Genomic DNA, 14,622 nt, shown 5'->3' with positions numbered 1-14,622 from the left:
AACATGAAACATCAAAAGACAATACAATATCGAGAATATGCTTCTAACAAAATCAGGAAAATTACCAAAAAAAATTATCTAATAACAGAGTTGTAATAATTTGATATAAAACGATGATGATAATGATGATGACTATACTTTTCATCATTTTTCGTCCCCCGAATGGATACGATTAAACAGAGAAGAAACGACAAACAATAGCTAGCTTTGTACCGCCCCATACAGTCAGTATATGTAGATGACTTATTTATCCATTAGAATCAGAGAAATGTGATTTTTGTTACGAGTTAATATGTATGGTTTACTAGTAAATATGCTTCAGTAAAATATTATATTTGAACATTTCGTTTCATTTGTCTGTTTTCTACCACAACTAATTTTACATTTGCCTAACAATGCTTTATAAACACGAAGCCGTCAAAACGCGGCGGTGACCACATCCCATTAGGAGTGTGATGCGGATGCGACACACCTAATGCCTGTTCGCGTGCATTGTATAAAAAATGTACGCACATGAAAGCTCTCGCTTTCTTTAGATTGTACAAAAGTCCATGAAATTAAAGGGTAATGTAACAGTAAGTAGAGGAATAGCAGCAGTAAGCTAATACAATAAGAGTTTGTAATATAGCAGTCAAGAACATTTATTAAACACTTATTTACATTCATCACTTAAGATTATTATGGTTTGTGACTAGATGTAACATAATGTTGAATATCAATTTTCATAGTTCACATAAAGCTAATATGATAATCATAGTAACTAGTGATTAATTTCACACAACAAGGTAAGTATTCAAGAAGTTCTTAAACATGTAATTACTCAATATATATGTATATTATGTACAGGAAATACTAGTACCAAATGTCTGGCTTTCTGTAGCAAGTTAGTATAATGTCTAATCATCAGTTTCATGTTAGTAGTGAGTCAGTGAGTGCGCGGAGTGAGCTGCCGGTTGATCCAGTCGATGTCCTCGTAGAACCGGGGGTCGCTCACTCTCAGTGCCGCGCGCTTGTAGAAGAAGTAGTACCATGGAGACACTGCAAGTTTCAACTTTTGTTGAAGTCGGTAATTCACTGTATGACTAGTTAACTAAAGCCTCTGAAGTTCATAGGAAAGTAATGTAGCATTCTTTCCATAGATGTTATTATAAGCCATTAATATCTTCTTTTATATAATTTCCTCTGCTTTTTGTATGATATGTAAATGTGTTTTGTTTAGCCCAATAAACTTTTTCTATCTTTCTTTACAATATAATATTTACTTAGCTTATTAGTTAAATAACCATGTAGAGAAAAATTTTCATTTTGTACAAAATAGCAAATGCAGTAACTACAAAAGAAATTTTGACAAAATTCTTCTTTTAGGTTCTAGTCAAAATGGCAGTCCATTATTTTACCAGAAAGTAGCCACAATATGTATATTTTTTTTACTGGCTTCATAACATTCCCTGAGGATTAGAATTTCTGAAGGAAGTAAATGTACTCACAACATCTCTGCAGAGCGAACAAGCAGACGAGCGCGGGCGGCGTGGCGGCGTGCGGCTCCGGCCAGCGCTGCAGCAGCCACGCCGCGTGCAGACACACGCTCACGCACAAGTACAGCACACACACCGCGCCCGCCGCGCGGAACTTGCGGACCAACACTTCTACCAAACCTGCCTGGGCCAAACAATAACAATTTTGGCATAATAGGTCTAAGGAATAATTGATTTTTGGCATACGGGTAAATGTGGCATAATTAACTTTTAGGTTGGGTTAGGTTAGTTATGGTTCAAATTGTTATGCATAAACCATTATGTGTAAGAATGTTTGTAATGTGAATGTTCTTAAAAATCATTATGCCATAGTATGCTGTGTTACATTATGGCTTAAATTTTTATGTTTATAGATAGAGACCAAACTTTATCCCTTACAGAATAAATACACTTGAGAATACTTGTATTAGTTCTAAACTGTCATAGTTTATTAATCAAGTGTTCTGATTTTGATCTGAAAGCATTCTTGTATATAGTAAAAACAGGAAGAAAAAATAACTAAAGAATTTTTCATAAGATTGAATATTGCTATAAAGTTGATTTAATTCCTGGATAAGGAAAAAAATTGCCCTGGTCATAAAATTACTTACTTGAAAGAGATATGTTGAGAAAAACGTCATAAGCATAGCTGTGATTGATAGCACCAGAAAAAGATCCTGAAATCTGCACAGAAATACATTAATTTATAATTATTATTCGTTTATTACTACAATAGATAGGTGCCTAGTTGCTACAAGATAATGTTTTGTCTTACATGAATAAAACAAGAAGGCCATCGCGACTTCTGGGAAATAAAGTAACGCAGTTGAAAATTAAATCGAGAATAATGAAAGCAAATTGGAAAAACAAACAAAATGTATATCTTGGAGTCGATAACTTCATTGTCTTACATAACTCGTTTGAATTTGAATGTAAACCTCACTTTATCGAAAAATTAAACTAGGTAGGAACCTAAACAAATTTGTTTTGAAAATTGACCGAATCGATACTTCAATCAAAAACACGGAAAGACGTCACACGATGTCAGTCATGTCAAAACAAAACAGCTTGTTTACCAAGACCAACCACAGAATTAGAACATTACATAGGTACCAACGTGACGAAAAAAAGCACTAGGTCCGGACATGGTATTCCACAAATACTCCCTATTGGGAGTATTTGTTCACATTTAACCCGCCAGAGTACAGCACTGTATGTTAGGTACACAAAAGCTTTGCCGCCTTTTGCTATGTTGATTAAAAAGTTTATTTTAGAGTTCTTTAATAAACCTTTCATTAAGCATTCTTTTGTGGAAATATACAACAATGTAGCATATTCGGGTGCCGAAATTTTCGGAAAAATCGTTTTCCATAAGATAAAAAAACTTCGAAAACTATGGAATACGTCTCATGCTGTAAAATTGTCGAGCCAGTAAACGGTCGAAAAGAAGCTCGGAACACTTCACACGTGAAGACTTATTAAAATATGGACTTCATACATGTAAGCTCTTCAGTCAAAATCAAGTTTATAACAGTTTATGACCACAGTTGACCAAATAATGCAGAACATAATCTAAAATATATTGTCAATGTAGTAGGTACTCCGGAGTACCTACTATAGGGCATATTACGCAAAGCTCAGCGTAGATGGCGCTACTGGTTTGTAATAGTTCTAAGGTATTCAAACATTGCTAATGGAGGCAAAAAGCGCGAATTTTCAATATTGTTGCAGATTTACGACCAAAAATGCCTTCTACGTAATCGTGGTGCGAGTTTAAAAGATAAAGGAAGGATTTAGTGGATTATCCTGAAAATAATAACTCTATTTTAGATTATGTTCTGCATTATTTGGTCAACTGATATAAACTTGATTTTGACTAAAGATCTTACCTGTATGAAGTCCATATAAATCTTCACGTGTGAAGTGTTCCTAGCTATTTTTCGACCGTTTACTGACTGTACTCTGGCGGGATAAATGTGCAGTAATACTTTAATTAGTAGGTACTCCGTATAGTACCGGATAGGTAGTATAGTACTTTGATAGCACACGCACTTGAATAATGTTGCAAAACTATCGATAGTTCGATTATCGATAGTTGACCTCTGAAATCATCTATAATATCGGTATGCCTAACGATACCGTCGCTACTATTGATAGCTTAGTTTGGTACAATAGTATGAATATACTACAATATTATCGATAGTATTGTAGCTCAATGTCGAAATTACTATCGATAGTATCAGCTATGACTATTGTAATAAATAACAATTTTTGATACTATCGATAATATTGATTGTTATTGGAATGCTCAGCATCAATATTGTATTCGATATTGAGCTTCGACACTATCGATAGTATTTACGGTAACGAAGCTATCGATACTATCGATAGTATCGACACTATTGATAAATATATCGATACTATTACTATTGCTTTACACAAATATCGATAGTGGACTATCGAGCGGCAACACTAATCACCAAAGACATACGCACGACACTACCTACACTTTATGACAGATTGACTGCTTGCAAGCATAAGTTGCAGTCATTCTGTTCTTTTCTCTAAGGTTGCAGTTGCAAGCCAAGTTGCAAAAGAAATTTAACTATCAATGTCAAACAAACAAAAGTCAATTGACTGAAATGTTAAATTTGGATTGGATTTGTTTGTTTTCCTGATTTTCTCGAATTGTTGATAAATCCAATAGATAATTCAACTACGTACCCTTATCAAATAATCAAAACCGTTTTCGAAAGTCATCTAGACAATAAGGTTTCAAGCGCAATGGCGGGAAACCGCGAACGGAGTCGACGCAGTACTGATCGCCATCGGAGTCCTAGCGATAGACACAGGAGTCGAGAGCGACGAGACAGGAGTCGGGACCATCACAGGGAGCGGCCATACGCTGAGAGGGACCGCGGCCGCAGCTCGTACAGGGAAGACCATGGGGGAGGATTAGGAGGAGGTAAGTTACACACATAGTTTGTTCGTATTTCGTAAGATTACCTAAACATAAATTGTGTTTAATAGATACAATGTTTACAATTTGTTAATTGACGTCCTTGAAGAAAAGGCTGCGGTGAAGTTTGTTGCGCCGCTTCTTCTTCACCTGCGCTTTGGAAGTCGGCAGTAGACTTAGTAGACCCAGTAGTTTGTAGCTTGTGAGAAATAACTATAAATATAAAAATTGACGAGAAAAAGTGCCTGTGAAGGTCTAATTTCGGAATAAATGATTTGAATTTGAATTAGTTTAAGTAATTTTTTTACGTCAATAAGTGATGTATATCATCCTAAATTGAATAAAGAATTTTGAATTGAATGATATATAATAGCTTTTTACAAGTGGCTTCTTGACGTGTTGGATTGCTATTATATATTTTACAAGTAGCACAGAAACATGTTGACAATTTATTTCCTTCAGGAGGTGGAGGCCCAGGTCCCAGAGGTCGCTACAAACCTCAAGAAGAGGAGTTTCTGGATGCGAGACGAGAGCAACGGGAGAGAATTGGACAAATTGGAGTTGCCTCTGTGTGGGGCAAGTCACCAGTTAGGCCAGAGTAAGCTTTAACTTCTTTTTTACAATATACCTACTTTTGTCGCTACAATGTGTTTGTATGGATGTGGTTTTTGTTCTACTTTTGGCATCAGTATTAATTGATGGCTAATACATTTGAAAGAAGTTTTAAGTAGGTAGGTATGTTGTGTTTTCAGTGGTTGTTATACAGGTAGGAGCACAAACAAAAGGAACTTTTGTTGCATGACAACTACATGACAACTTTTTTCAATTCAGCTCTGACGAAGAAACCTCACAGCCAGAAAAAGAAACAAGCAAAAAAGAAAAGAAGAAGAGCAAGAAATCCAAAGACAAAGAGGACACAAAACAGAAGTTGAAGAAATTAAAAAAGAAACTCAAAAAGGTGAAGAAAGCTCGAAAAAAAGCAAAAAAAAGGAAATCAAAGGGTTCTAGCAGTGGCAGCAGCAGCTCTGGTAGTGAAGAAGAGGTGTGGGTGGAAAAAGGAAGTAAGTCAATCTGATACTTTAGCCCTGATTTTATACCAATGTGATTATTAAAAATGTATTGTTATGATAACATTTATGGATGAAGTAGATAAACATTTTGATGTTTAATTCTTTGCAGAAGAACATGAAGTAGTGGAGACACAAACAAAGTCTGCCATATCAAACCAGCAAGACACAGAGTTGGCTTCAGAAGTATTCGGGCCCACACCACGCGTGGGTCCACAGTTGGGGCACAAGGACTTCGGGCGCGCCTTGTTGCCTGGAGAGGGTGCTGCGATGGCCGCTTATGTGGCTGAAGGCAAAAGGATTCCACGGAGAGGAGAGATCGGACTTACCTCAGATGAAATTGCGTCCTACGAATCTGTAGGCTATGTCATGAGTGGTAGCAGGTATGTGACTTGATTTTTCTATATATGTTATATTTTAATGTTACATTTTAATGCCTAAACTTTAGCCTCTGTACCACTAAAGAATAAAGGGTTAAATCTATGTTTACCTGTTGGAGAGCCCGTGATCTGTACAATGAAATTGAAGTGGCTTTAGTTGAACAAAAAATACATGTATCTGTCTTTCTTTTCAACTCTTCTCTTTTAAGTCTACTTGAAGAAATGTCATTTAAATAATAAATACCTTCGTTCTTACTTTTCTATTTACAGTCTGGGGGCCTACCATCAACTATTACAAAGGATTCATTTGTAGGGCAGTTCAGTTTAGGAGAGATAAGTCTATACGATGTCGATATATTTTATCTCGTTTCAAGAGTTGCATTCCAATATCAAATTCTTACCATTTTGGGCAAACAATACGCACTTTTTTGTTTGTTCTGTCATAACATCTAAACACAAAGTTCGGAACATAAAAACCGTACCACGACAGAGTTTCCGTGGCAAAATTAGAAACTATCAATAACAGATAGACCATATCGTTGTTTTCAGCGACAATAGCGCCACGTCTGTGAGACTTCTTTCGTGGAAACCTATCTGAAATAGTAACTTTTTTTGAATCTCCAATTTTGACAGCTAAGTGATCCAGTTTACGTTCTCAATGCATATGATGGTACGGAATTGTATGCAAAATGAGTGAATGAAATCGAATTGGCGTATTGTTGTGGTCACTACCTATAATGGATCATTATATCATCTTGATGGTACGAATTTGCGATGCAGGTCAGTTTAGGTCGTAAAGTGGGTCGCGTTAAGAGATGATGGTAAGCCCCCTGTCTGTCTCATTAGATTTGGAGCAACAATGTAAGTACGTGTGTCCGCAGACACCGGCGCATGGAGGCGGTGCGCATCCGCAAGGAGAACCAGATCTACTCCGCGGACGAGAAGCGCGCGCTGGCCGCGTTCAGCAAGGAGGAGCGCGCCAAGCGAGAGAACGCAATCCTCGCGCAGTTCCGCGACGTGCTGCAGGCGCGCGCCGCCCACAACCACCACAAGTAGCCACGTACGTCACCTCTACTATTTCTTGACGGATCTGTATGTTTGTGGAAGAAACTGTTTTCGATTTGTCAACCTATGAAGTGCAGAGATAAAAAAGACAATTGTACATCAATAGGTAGCTGAGAGAAATTCCCAAAAGAATACGTCAAAAAATGTTATGGTCCATTATTGCTTACCTCCACAATGTATGTATGTAACTATATTTTGAATCAGATATGTTGACTGATTGAGCTAAGATTTTATATACACATTTAGTTTGGATGACAATACATTATTATGATATACATGACATGATACACCTAGGAACGGCTCCCGACAAGAGAATGTCTCAATAATTTGCACAGGCATTAAATATTAAAGGTGGGTTTAGTTTCAATGGCAATGCATTGTTGTAATAAACAAGACCAAGAACGGCTCACAACGAAGGATCTTAGGGTTTACTGCATGGAAATTTTTTTTTCATGGGCTGAATACCTATCTCTGACAATAGAAGCTTTTGTCAAAAATGACATTTTTGTAACAAAACCTTTTCGTTTATTATGAAAATATGGTCGTGCCGCATTTGTATATACTTTGTAATAAAGGAATTGTTGATCAAATTATAAAAGTTTTATATTAAAAATAGAATGATAAGTGTATGAAATATGTTGATTTTTATTTCAATAACATTAGGAATGTTTACAGATTAAACATAAAAATACAGTATCAAATCTGTATATTAAAGAGAGCCAAGGGTTGCTAAGTTCAATGGCCACGTTTGATAGAATTGAGGTTGAATAGTAAATTGTAGGGAATTTCCAGTTAGCCATTAATCTTGATTTACTACAATTTAACGCAGAGTGAGAAGCGGCTGGCATATTGTTTTTCTTTCACTTCCAGACCAGCATGTGCTTATTTTTGGTACTTTGGTAAAAATAACACAAACAAGACATGTTTTAATCAATTTATTTTGCAACCTTAAATCAAGGTGATAGACTCGATAAACACAACTGTTTGGCCTTAAAGCTATCATTTTACAGTAAAAAAATAAAAAATCACCAATACCATTTCTGTGCATAATACTCATCTTAATCTACAAGCATGCAATCGTATAGGTACATAATAGGTCTTTTAGTCTGTCCCGTTTCGAGGCACCAACAACACACGTATTTACAAATATCACTTTACGTCCATATTCTACCTAGATCATAAGGACTATTTTAATTAATTTGGACAAAACGTTAATCGACATATTGTAATATGTAATCACTCGGTTTATATGAAGCATTATTGAAACTATAGCAAACATTTATATTTGTGAATCAATTATTTAAACGGGGATTTTAAATTTAAATGGGATGAAAGTGAATCATAATACGTTTCCGTTTTTAATCACTATAACTTTGCTAGCTCGATTTAGACTTCACATTTGTACAGGCTACGTCGTCTGTTGAAAACTAGTACAAGTTTTTATGTCTGTCGTTCGAACTGCGCTAGTTTAGATTTGCAAGAAGCTAGCTCAGCCGTCAATGCGGCGATGGCTTTTCTGGCTGCCTGGAGTTGTGATCGGAGAGATTCCTTGTCTTCATCTTCATTGGTTGTAGATTCTGACTGTCGCTCTGATGTCTGTAGGTGAAAAAAAGCAATTAGACGTTGGATTTATTTTGCGCTACAAATGATCTATAATTTTACGTGTACTCTATTTACAAAGTGCATTTTTTAACTCTTTCAGATTGTACCATGATAAACAGATAGAACAGGGGGCGATTCTAATAGGTTTTATGGAAGTAAAATTCTGTTATTATCGTGAGAGAAAGAGTGTTGGCGCTAAATTACTTGTACAGTCCTCTCATCTGAGCGTTTTCCCGGCTTCTTTTCTGTTAAATGGCGCTTTCCTACTTTTTCTTCTTCGCTTCGCACGGTGTTCGACATCTGTATTGAGCGCCGGCATCAGACCTGGGCGCCGCAGCCGCTCTGGCTCTGGCGATGGTGCGAGTTGTTGTGCACCACGATGTTGAGCGGCGTGCCGGGCTTGCGGCCGCGCGCCAGCTGCACCAGCTTCACCTGCGACACCTGCGACACCATTCATTTATTTATTTCTATTGCATTACAATGTGTTATAAAATGTCCAAAACTATATTATACAATTATCTTTTGCTAGGAAAACATAACACTTTCCATAAGAACTGACATAAACAGGATTTTATTTATGTTCTTTATATAAATAAAATAATATGTAATATATAATATCACATCACTGTTTATACGTGTATTAAATAATATACATACTCATTTTATTCGTATTATATATAGCTTTCAAATTCATACCTGCACATTCCCCAGATTCTTGTGAGCCTTCGGCAGTAACAGCTTGTTATTGAGCGTGAACAGCTTCACTCCCTTACTCGGCGATTGCGACCCAGCAGTGGAAATGGTGGGCGCGGGCGACGCGGCGGATGCCGACACCACTTGCGGGGTGCTGCTTTCTTTCAACATTAGTTTACCCGCGTCTGTTGCGGCGATAATTGATAGTTGAAATAAATTTATCGAAGTGATGATCATAATTATAAGAGACGTTGCATCCGAAGACATTTGTACCTATATAATTTACCAGGCAGCACACTCCAATAAATCTTAAGGATGCAACGTCGTAGTATAAACAAGTATTCAGAAATACGGTCGTTTTAAGATAACCGCAAATATTTTTGATTGAAAGATCAATACTGAGAAGAAAATTTTATTTTTAGGCAAACACAAAATTTTAAGAATTCGAGTTCCTGTTTTTTAAGTTACTAAAAGAGTAGAAAACGGATATTAAATTTATTACATTATTTTGTCATTGCAATACCAAAGAGAATGGGCAAGATCGGTCGATCCCAAGAGCACGCAGTGCCCTCATTGATTGTAACCAGAGTGTAGACGAGCCCTCACCCGAGAGTACGACGGTGCGGCCGCACTGCAGCGCGCTGAGCACGGTGCCGCCGTCGTCGGCCGGCAGCAGCGTGATGCCGTGGCGCCGCAGCAGCGCGGCCGCCTTTGACTGCGCCCGACCACACTTACTTAATAACGACAAACTAAAGTGGACCGAAATGCGATCCTTGCGGAACACCCAAAGCGTATCGATTTTGGGTATGACATACATTGTTTATTCTAACATATAAGCTTATTACGATACGATCTTTTTGAAACAACCACAGTGATAACTAAATTAAAAGCTTTATAATTTACGATTGAAAGGTCAATATAGTTTGACGTCATAGGAGAATAACTAACACACGTGACAGTGTTTCCATTTTTCACCCCATACATTATTTTTTCTAGGGTATGGTTAGTGTCCCATTAATAGGGCAAAGGCCTCCCCTTTCTTCTTCCAAAAATCATACATGCATTATTATAAATGACAAAAATAAGTTATAATACAATCTAATAAATCAATCAAGAGTTACACTACTCTACTTACCTCAGTCTTTGTCTCGCTTTTATTGGGAGTTTCTTCTTGTATTTTCGTTTTGGTGTGTGGTTTTATTTCTTGTATTCCTAAAATATTGTATCGATTTAATTTTGATCCATAGATGTAATTTGTCAACGCAATGACATACAGAAAGAAAGTACATACTATGAATTGTGGCGAAGCCCTGGTCGGGCTGTGTCCTGTCCTCCGCCTTCCGCCGCGCGTGGGGCGGCGCCTCTTCCGACGACACTGTTGCGTGTAATCAGAGGATGGTTTACGCCGGCCAAATTTATAATCTAAATTCTATCTTCATGGATGATATTCATCACTTGTACTTCTTGTGAAGTTGATTGAATTTTTGACATACAATTTACTTAAATTTAAGTCTACTGCCGATTTCGAAGGGCAGGTGAAGATTAAACTTCACCGCAGGCTTTTCTTCTAAATCGCCAATTAAGATAAAAAGTTTATGTTCAATTTACGCACGGGCGGAAACAAGTTTCTAGTATGGTTTACGCCAGAAGGGCCTAAGCGTCGTCAGATACATTGTCTGAATTCCCGGGCATAAACGTTTACACCCATTTGCGTCCGCTTTAAATCCATCTCTGCTACAATGTATAGACACGCAACATTACGGTTGTTTCCAGTGAAAATGTATCAGATGACACGTTGTGCCAGCTCCACACTCAGACAGATGCTGACGCGAAGGCGGACTGATAAGCATTTTCTATGGAGGTATCAAATTGAAGATCTGGAACATCTGATTTGGAACACTAAGAGACCAGGTACACAATAATATAAGTATATAGAAATGACATCATGGCACAGACTGCCATGTTGTCATTTCTATATACTGTTAAGGTATAAAAATCGAAGATTTTTACCCATACACAAATCTTTGATAAAATCCGTCCAGTTGGTTTGACTTAACTAAGTAACAAACATCCTCACTCTCGTATTTATAATTCGCTGGAGTCATAGAGACTAAGCGAACGAAGTCGTGGGCATCAGCTAGTGCTAAAATAAACATAAACTCACATTACTGTACACAGTTTAAATTAGAGCAGGAACATACCTCTGGGGACCCTCATCTCCGCATCTCTCTGCCTCTCTTCCGCGGCGTCAATCAAAGCGACAATATCAGAGTGTCCTTTCGACGCGGCCAGATCGCGCGGAGTCTTATTAAACTTGTTGCGCGGAGACACACAGCATCCGCGCGACAATAATGCATCCGCCACGACCGTGTGTCCGCGTTCTGCGGCCCAATGTAGCGGCGTCATACGCAGCATGTCCCTAATAGACATATTTAATTCTACAGTACATTAATAGTGCAGTACATTAATAGTGGTAGTAATGATAAATCGCGATCAATCAATGTATTCTGTTTCACTGGCTAAGAAAAATATTGTCGCGAAATATTTATTCTTAGTTCCAGTTAGGGACATGGAACAAAATTAGCAAGGTAGTGGTTCAAAGTACTTCCTTGGGGTACTCCGCACAAATTTAAAATATTGCATTCCTGCAAAGTTCATGTTTATATATGTGAGTATTAAATATGAATATTCTGTGCGGAAGATTATTATAGAAAAAATTTTGAGTTAATACTTTTAAAGATAAACACTTTTTTTTTTTAATTTTCCTTTTGACAAGTTGTGCTAAATTTAATCTAATGCTTTAGTCAATCTACAGCCATACACTTGCAACTTGTTACTTGCAATTTTACAGAATATGAAAACCAACTGTGCTCCACGGCTTTGCTACCGTGGGAATTTTGATATTTTCTATAGCCTTCCTCATGAATTTCGCACAAGCACGTAAACAACTTTTCAAATGCGATTGGAAGTACCATATACATCAACGCATTCAAAGAAACAGACGATTCAGCTGCTATAATAAATGTATATAAATAAGACATTAACTTGCAATCCACAGCAGCCCCGTGTTCTAACAGCAAAGCCACGACGTCCGAATGTCCTGCATATGCGGCCATGTGTAATGGAGTTCTCTCAACTTTAGTCCGAGAGTCTCTGGACACTCCCGCGCGTAGTAGTACTGCGCAGGTCTCCGTGTGGTTGTTTGTTGCGGCCAAATGGAGAGGCGACGTGCCGAGCTACAAGAAATTACTTCAAAATGTTTATCTGAAAACCATACTTTTTTAAACACTTTCAAATCTATTTTGAAATAATATCACAACTCGAGATATCATGGGCCATTTTTAAGAAGTACCTAGTTTTTAAGCGAGGTTTAAGTTTTCTTTCGTGAATAATGTTTTTGCAAATAAATTATTGTAATCTTTGATAGGTTAGGTGTAACAAAATGAAGTGTCAAGGAGAAGTAGACCTACTTTTATCACGAAATATACAAATACGTAGCACGTTAAGTTTTTTTGTCGTTGAGTTAGTATCCCATAACACAAGTCTCGCGATCTTACTTTGGGACTAGCTCAATCTGTGTGATTTGTCCTAATTAATTAATTTATTTTTCTCATATCGTGTACGTAACAAATAGAAAGTTTGGACGCAATGACGTGCTACGTGTTTTATGTTTGATGGTATCAGTGACTACTCACCCAGTCGGTGGTGAAGGGCGCGCCCTTGGCCATGAGGTCGAGCACGAGCGCGGTGTGGCCGGCGCGCGCGGCCAGCAGCAGCCGCCGGCCGAGCTCCACTGCGGCCGACGCGCCGCCACTCACGCCCGTCTACCAAACAACATTCATACACATATACAAACCTTTGCTTATGTTGGTTCATTTCATATCTTTATAAAATAACTATGAAATTATAAACAAGCCATCATCCTTGACGACATAAAACTATGTTTTATACTAATGTTTGGTACAAATCGATTGAATACAAAAATTTTTTTTACCAGTCTTCTAGGACGCATGTTATAATTGGGCTAAAGGATCATATCAATATCCTTCAAAGTACCTACATGCGGAAATTACATTTAAAAAATTAAACAACTAGAATTTACTACTTTGGTATATTACAAGAACCGTTTGATGCACTAAATCTTGAATAATTTCATGAACTCGCAAACCTTTTACAAAAAATAAGGTACTCACAGAAATCATTTGCGGGGATGCGATACAGACAACCACATCTTCTGTACACAAGTCTGTAGTCATCGTAAGTTATTATCAAGATCTGAAATAAGTGCAGTCATATTAGAATATATTCTTTACTCAAATAGGGGTAGATATCTAAAATTTATAATTAAATTCAGTTACTAAATATGTGCATAGGATCACAGGAGAACTATTATTTGATATGACTGAATCACAAATAAAGGACACATCCATCTATCTTTAGGTCTGTACAGCATGCAATTCTCATAGGATTATGATAAGTTATATCACCTATAAGGATGATAAATCTCCAGAAATATACATAAATTTTTTTGTATAATTAATGTCAAATACAGTATTTTAAAAGGGTTTGTTAATGTTTACTAGGTTACCCATAGCTTTATATTACCTACTTAATGAACAAAATACCATCACAAAAACATTTTAAAACTGTTATTGGGTAGAAAGGTACAATTATTGAACACAATAAGCTGTTGGCTGCAGATTAGTCCTCACTACATTTGCAATAGTTATGTGAAGATAAAAGTAGGTATACATTCTGTTTACACCAGACAACAAAAATTAAGTTTTTGCTTTTGCGCCATTTGATTTGATAGAGAACAGGATAAGGATATCACTCTTTTTGTAAGCTTCATGCCGCCATAATATACACTTCCTTTTCCTGTCTAAACGGAAGTATTAAGATAAAATCCTAGTTACCTGCGGCATAAAAACTCACGTTAATAGTTTTGTTGGAACTATTTATGCATAAGCCAACATTATATAAATATAATGTCTATTAATTCGACCTAGAAATTTAAAACTACAACAAAATCCACAAATTTTTATAAAGAAAGTACCTACGAAGCGGAAACCAACATTAAAAAGTCAAATTTGACAACGAAACTGTCAGCTGTCACAATGATAGGTAAAAGCTCGCCTTTTTTTCTATAGGCAATGTAAGTGAACAATTTCTTGGTTCATGGACACTAGACGTTGTCGTATATTTTCACAAACAAATGCATACATGATAAAAGGATTAATACCTAGTACTCTAAAATAAACGTTTTAATCGATATAGCAAAAGGCGGCAAAGCTTTTGTGTATCTAACATACATTGCTGTACTCTGACGGGATGAATGTGCA

At 37.0% G+C, this 14,622-nt stretch overlaps 3 protein-coding genes across 10 annotated transcripts; 1 reads left to right on the top strand and 2 right to left on the bottom strand.

Annotated features, from left to right (window-relative positions):
- Positions 1-625: 625 nt before the first annotated feature.
- LOC128671221 (transmembrane protein 138-like) lies at positions 626-2,582 on the bottom strand. Its single transcript, XM_053747539.1, has 4 exons — positions 2,290-2,582; positions 2,126-2,198; positions 1,488-1,659; positions 626-1,038 (listed from the first exon to the last, which is right to left on the bottom strand). The coding sequence occupies exons 1-4, from the start codon at positions 2,415-2,417 to the stop codon at positions 926-928; spliced, it is 486 nt and encodes a 161-aa protein (XP_053603514.1). The 5' UTR covers positions 2,418-2,582; the 3' UTR covers positions 626-925.
- A 1,492-nt stretch (positions 2,583-4,074) lies between these two features.
- On the top strand, positions 4,075-8,843 carry LOC128671346 (uncharacterized protein). Of its 2 annotated transcripts, XM_053747754.2 has the most exons (6): positions 4,075-4,479; positions 4,936-5,071; positions 5,305-5,534; positions 5,653-5,923; positions 6,802-6,980; positions 8,688-8,843. In XM_053747754.2, exons 1-5 carry the CDS (start codon positions 4,299-4,301, stop codon positions 6,974-6,976), a joined length of 993 nt encoding a protein of 330 aa, XP_053603729.1. In that variant the 5' UTR covers positions 4,075-4,298; the 3' UTR covers positions 6,977-6,980; positions 8,688-8,843. The 2 variants fall into 2 exon arrangements, with proteins under 2 accessions (XP_053603729.1, XP_053603728.1); XM_053747753.2 differs by lacking the exon at positions 8,688-8,843 and having other exon boundaries at positions 6,802-7,619.
- Atac3 (Ada2a-containing complex component 3) lies at positions 7,906-14,355 on the bottom strand. 7 transcript variants are annotated; one of them, XM_053747749.1, is made up of 11 exons: positions 14,216-14,355; positions 13,474-13,555; positions 12,976-13,104; positions 12,326-12,516; positions 11,482-11,699; positions 10,572-10,655; positions 10,416-10,492; positions 9,887-9,995; positions 9,285-9,465; positions 8,912-9,038; positions 7,906-8,581 (listed from the first exon to the last, which is right to left on the bottom strand). In XM_053747749.1, the coding sequence occupies exons 2-11, from the start codon at positions 13,534-13,536 to the stop codon at positions 8,426-8,428; spliced, it is 1,335 nt and encodes a 444-aa protein (XP_053603724.1). In that variant the 5' UTR covers positions 13,537-13,555; positions 14,216-14,355; the 3' UTR covers positions 7,906-8,425. The 7 variants fall into 7 exon arrangements, 6 of the variants coding, with proteins under 6 accessions (XP_053603724.1, XP_064292131.1, XP_053603727.1 ...); XM_064436061.1 differs by having other exon boundaries at positions 14,337-14,355; XM_053747752.1 differs by having other exon boundaries at positions 8,912-9,028; positions 9,284-9,465; positions 14,197-14,336.
- Between the last annotated feature and the right edge of the window lie 267 nt (positions 14,356-14,622).

Source organism: Plodia interpunctella, chromosome 7 (assembly GCF_027563975.2).
Source record: "Plodia interpunctella isolate USDA-ARS_2022_Savannah chromosome 7, ilPloInte3.2, whole genome shotgun sequence".
In the NCBI taxonomy this organism is placed as follows: Eukaryota; Metazoa; Arthropoda; class Insecta; order Lepidoptera; family Pyralidae; genus Plodia; species Plodia interpunctella.
Note: the sequence above shows the minus strand (reverse complement) of the source record. Positions and strands in the feature narration are given on the sequence as shown.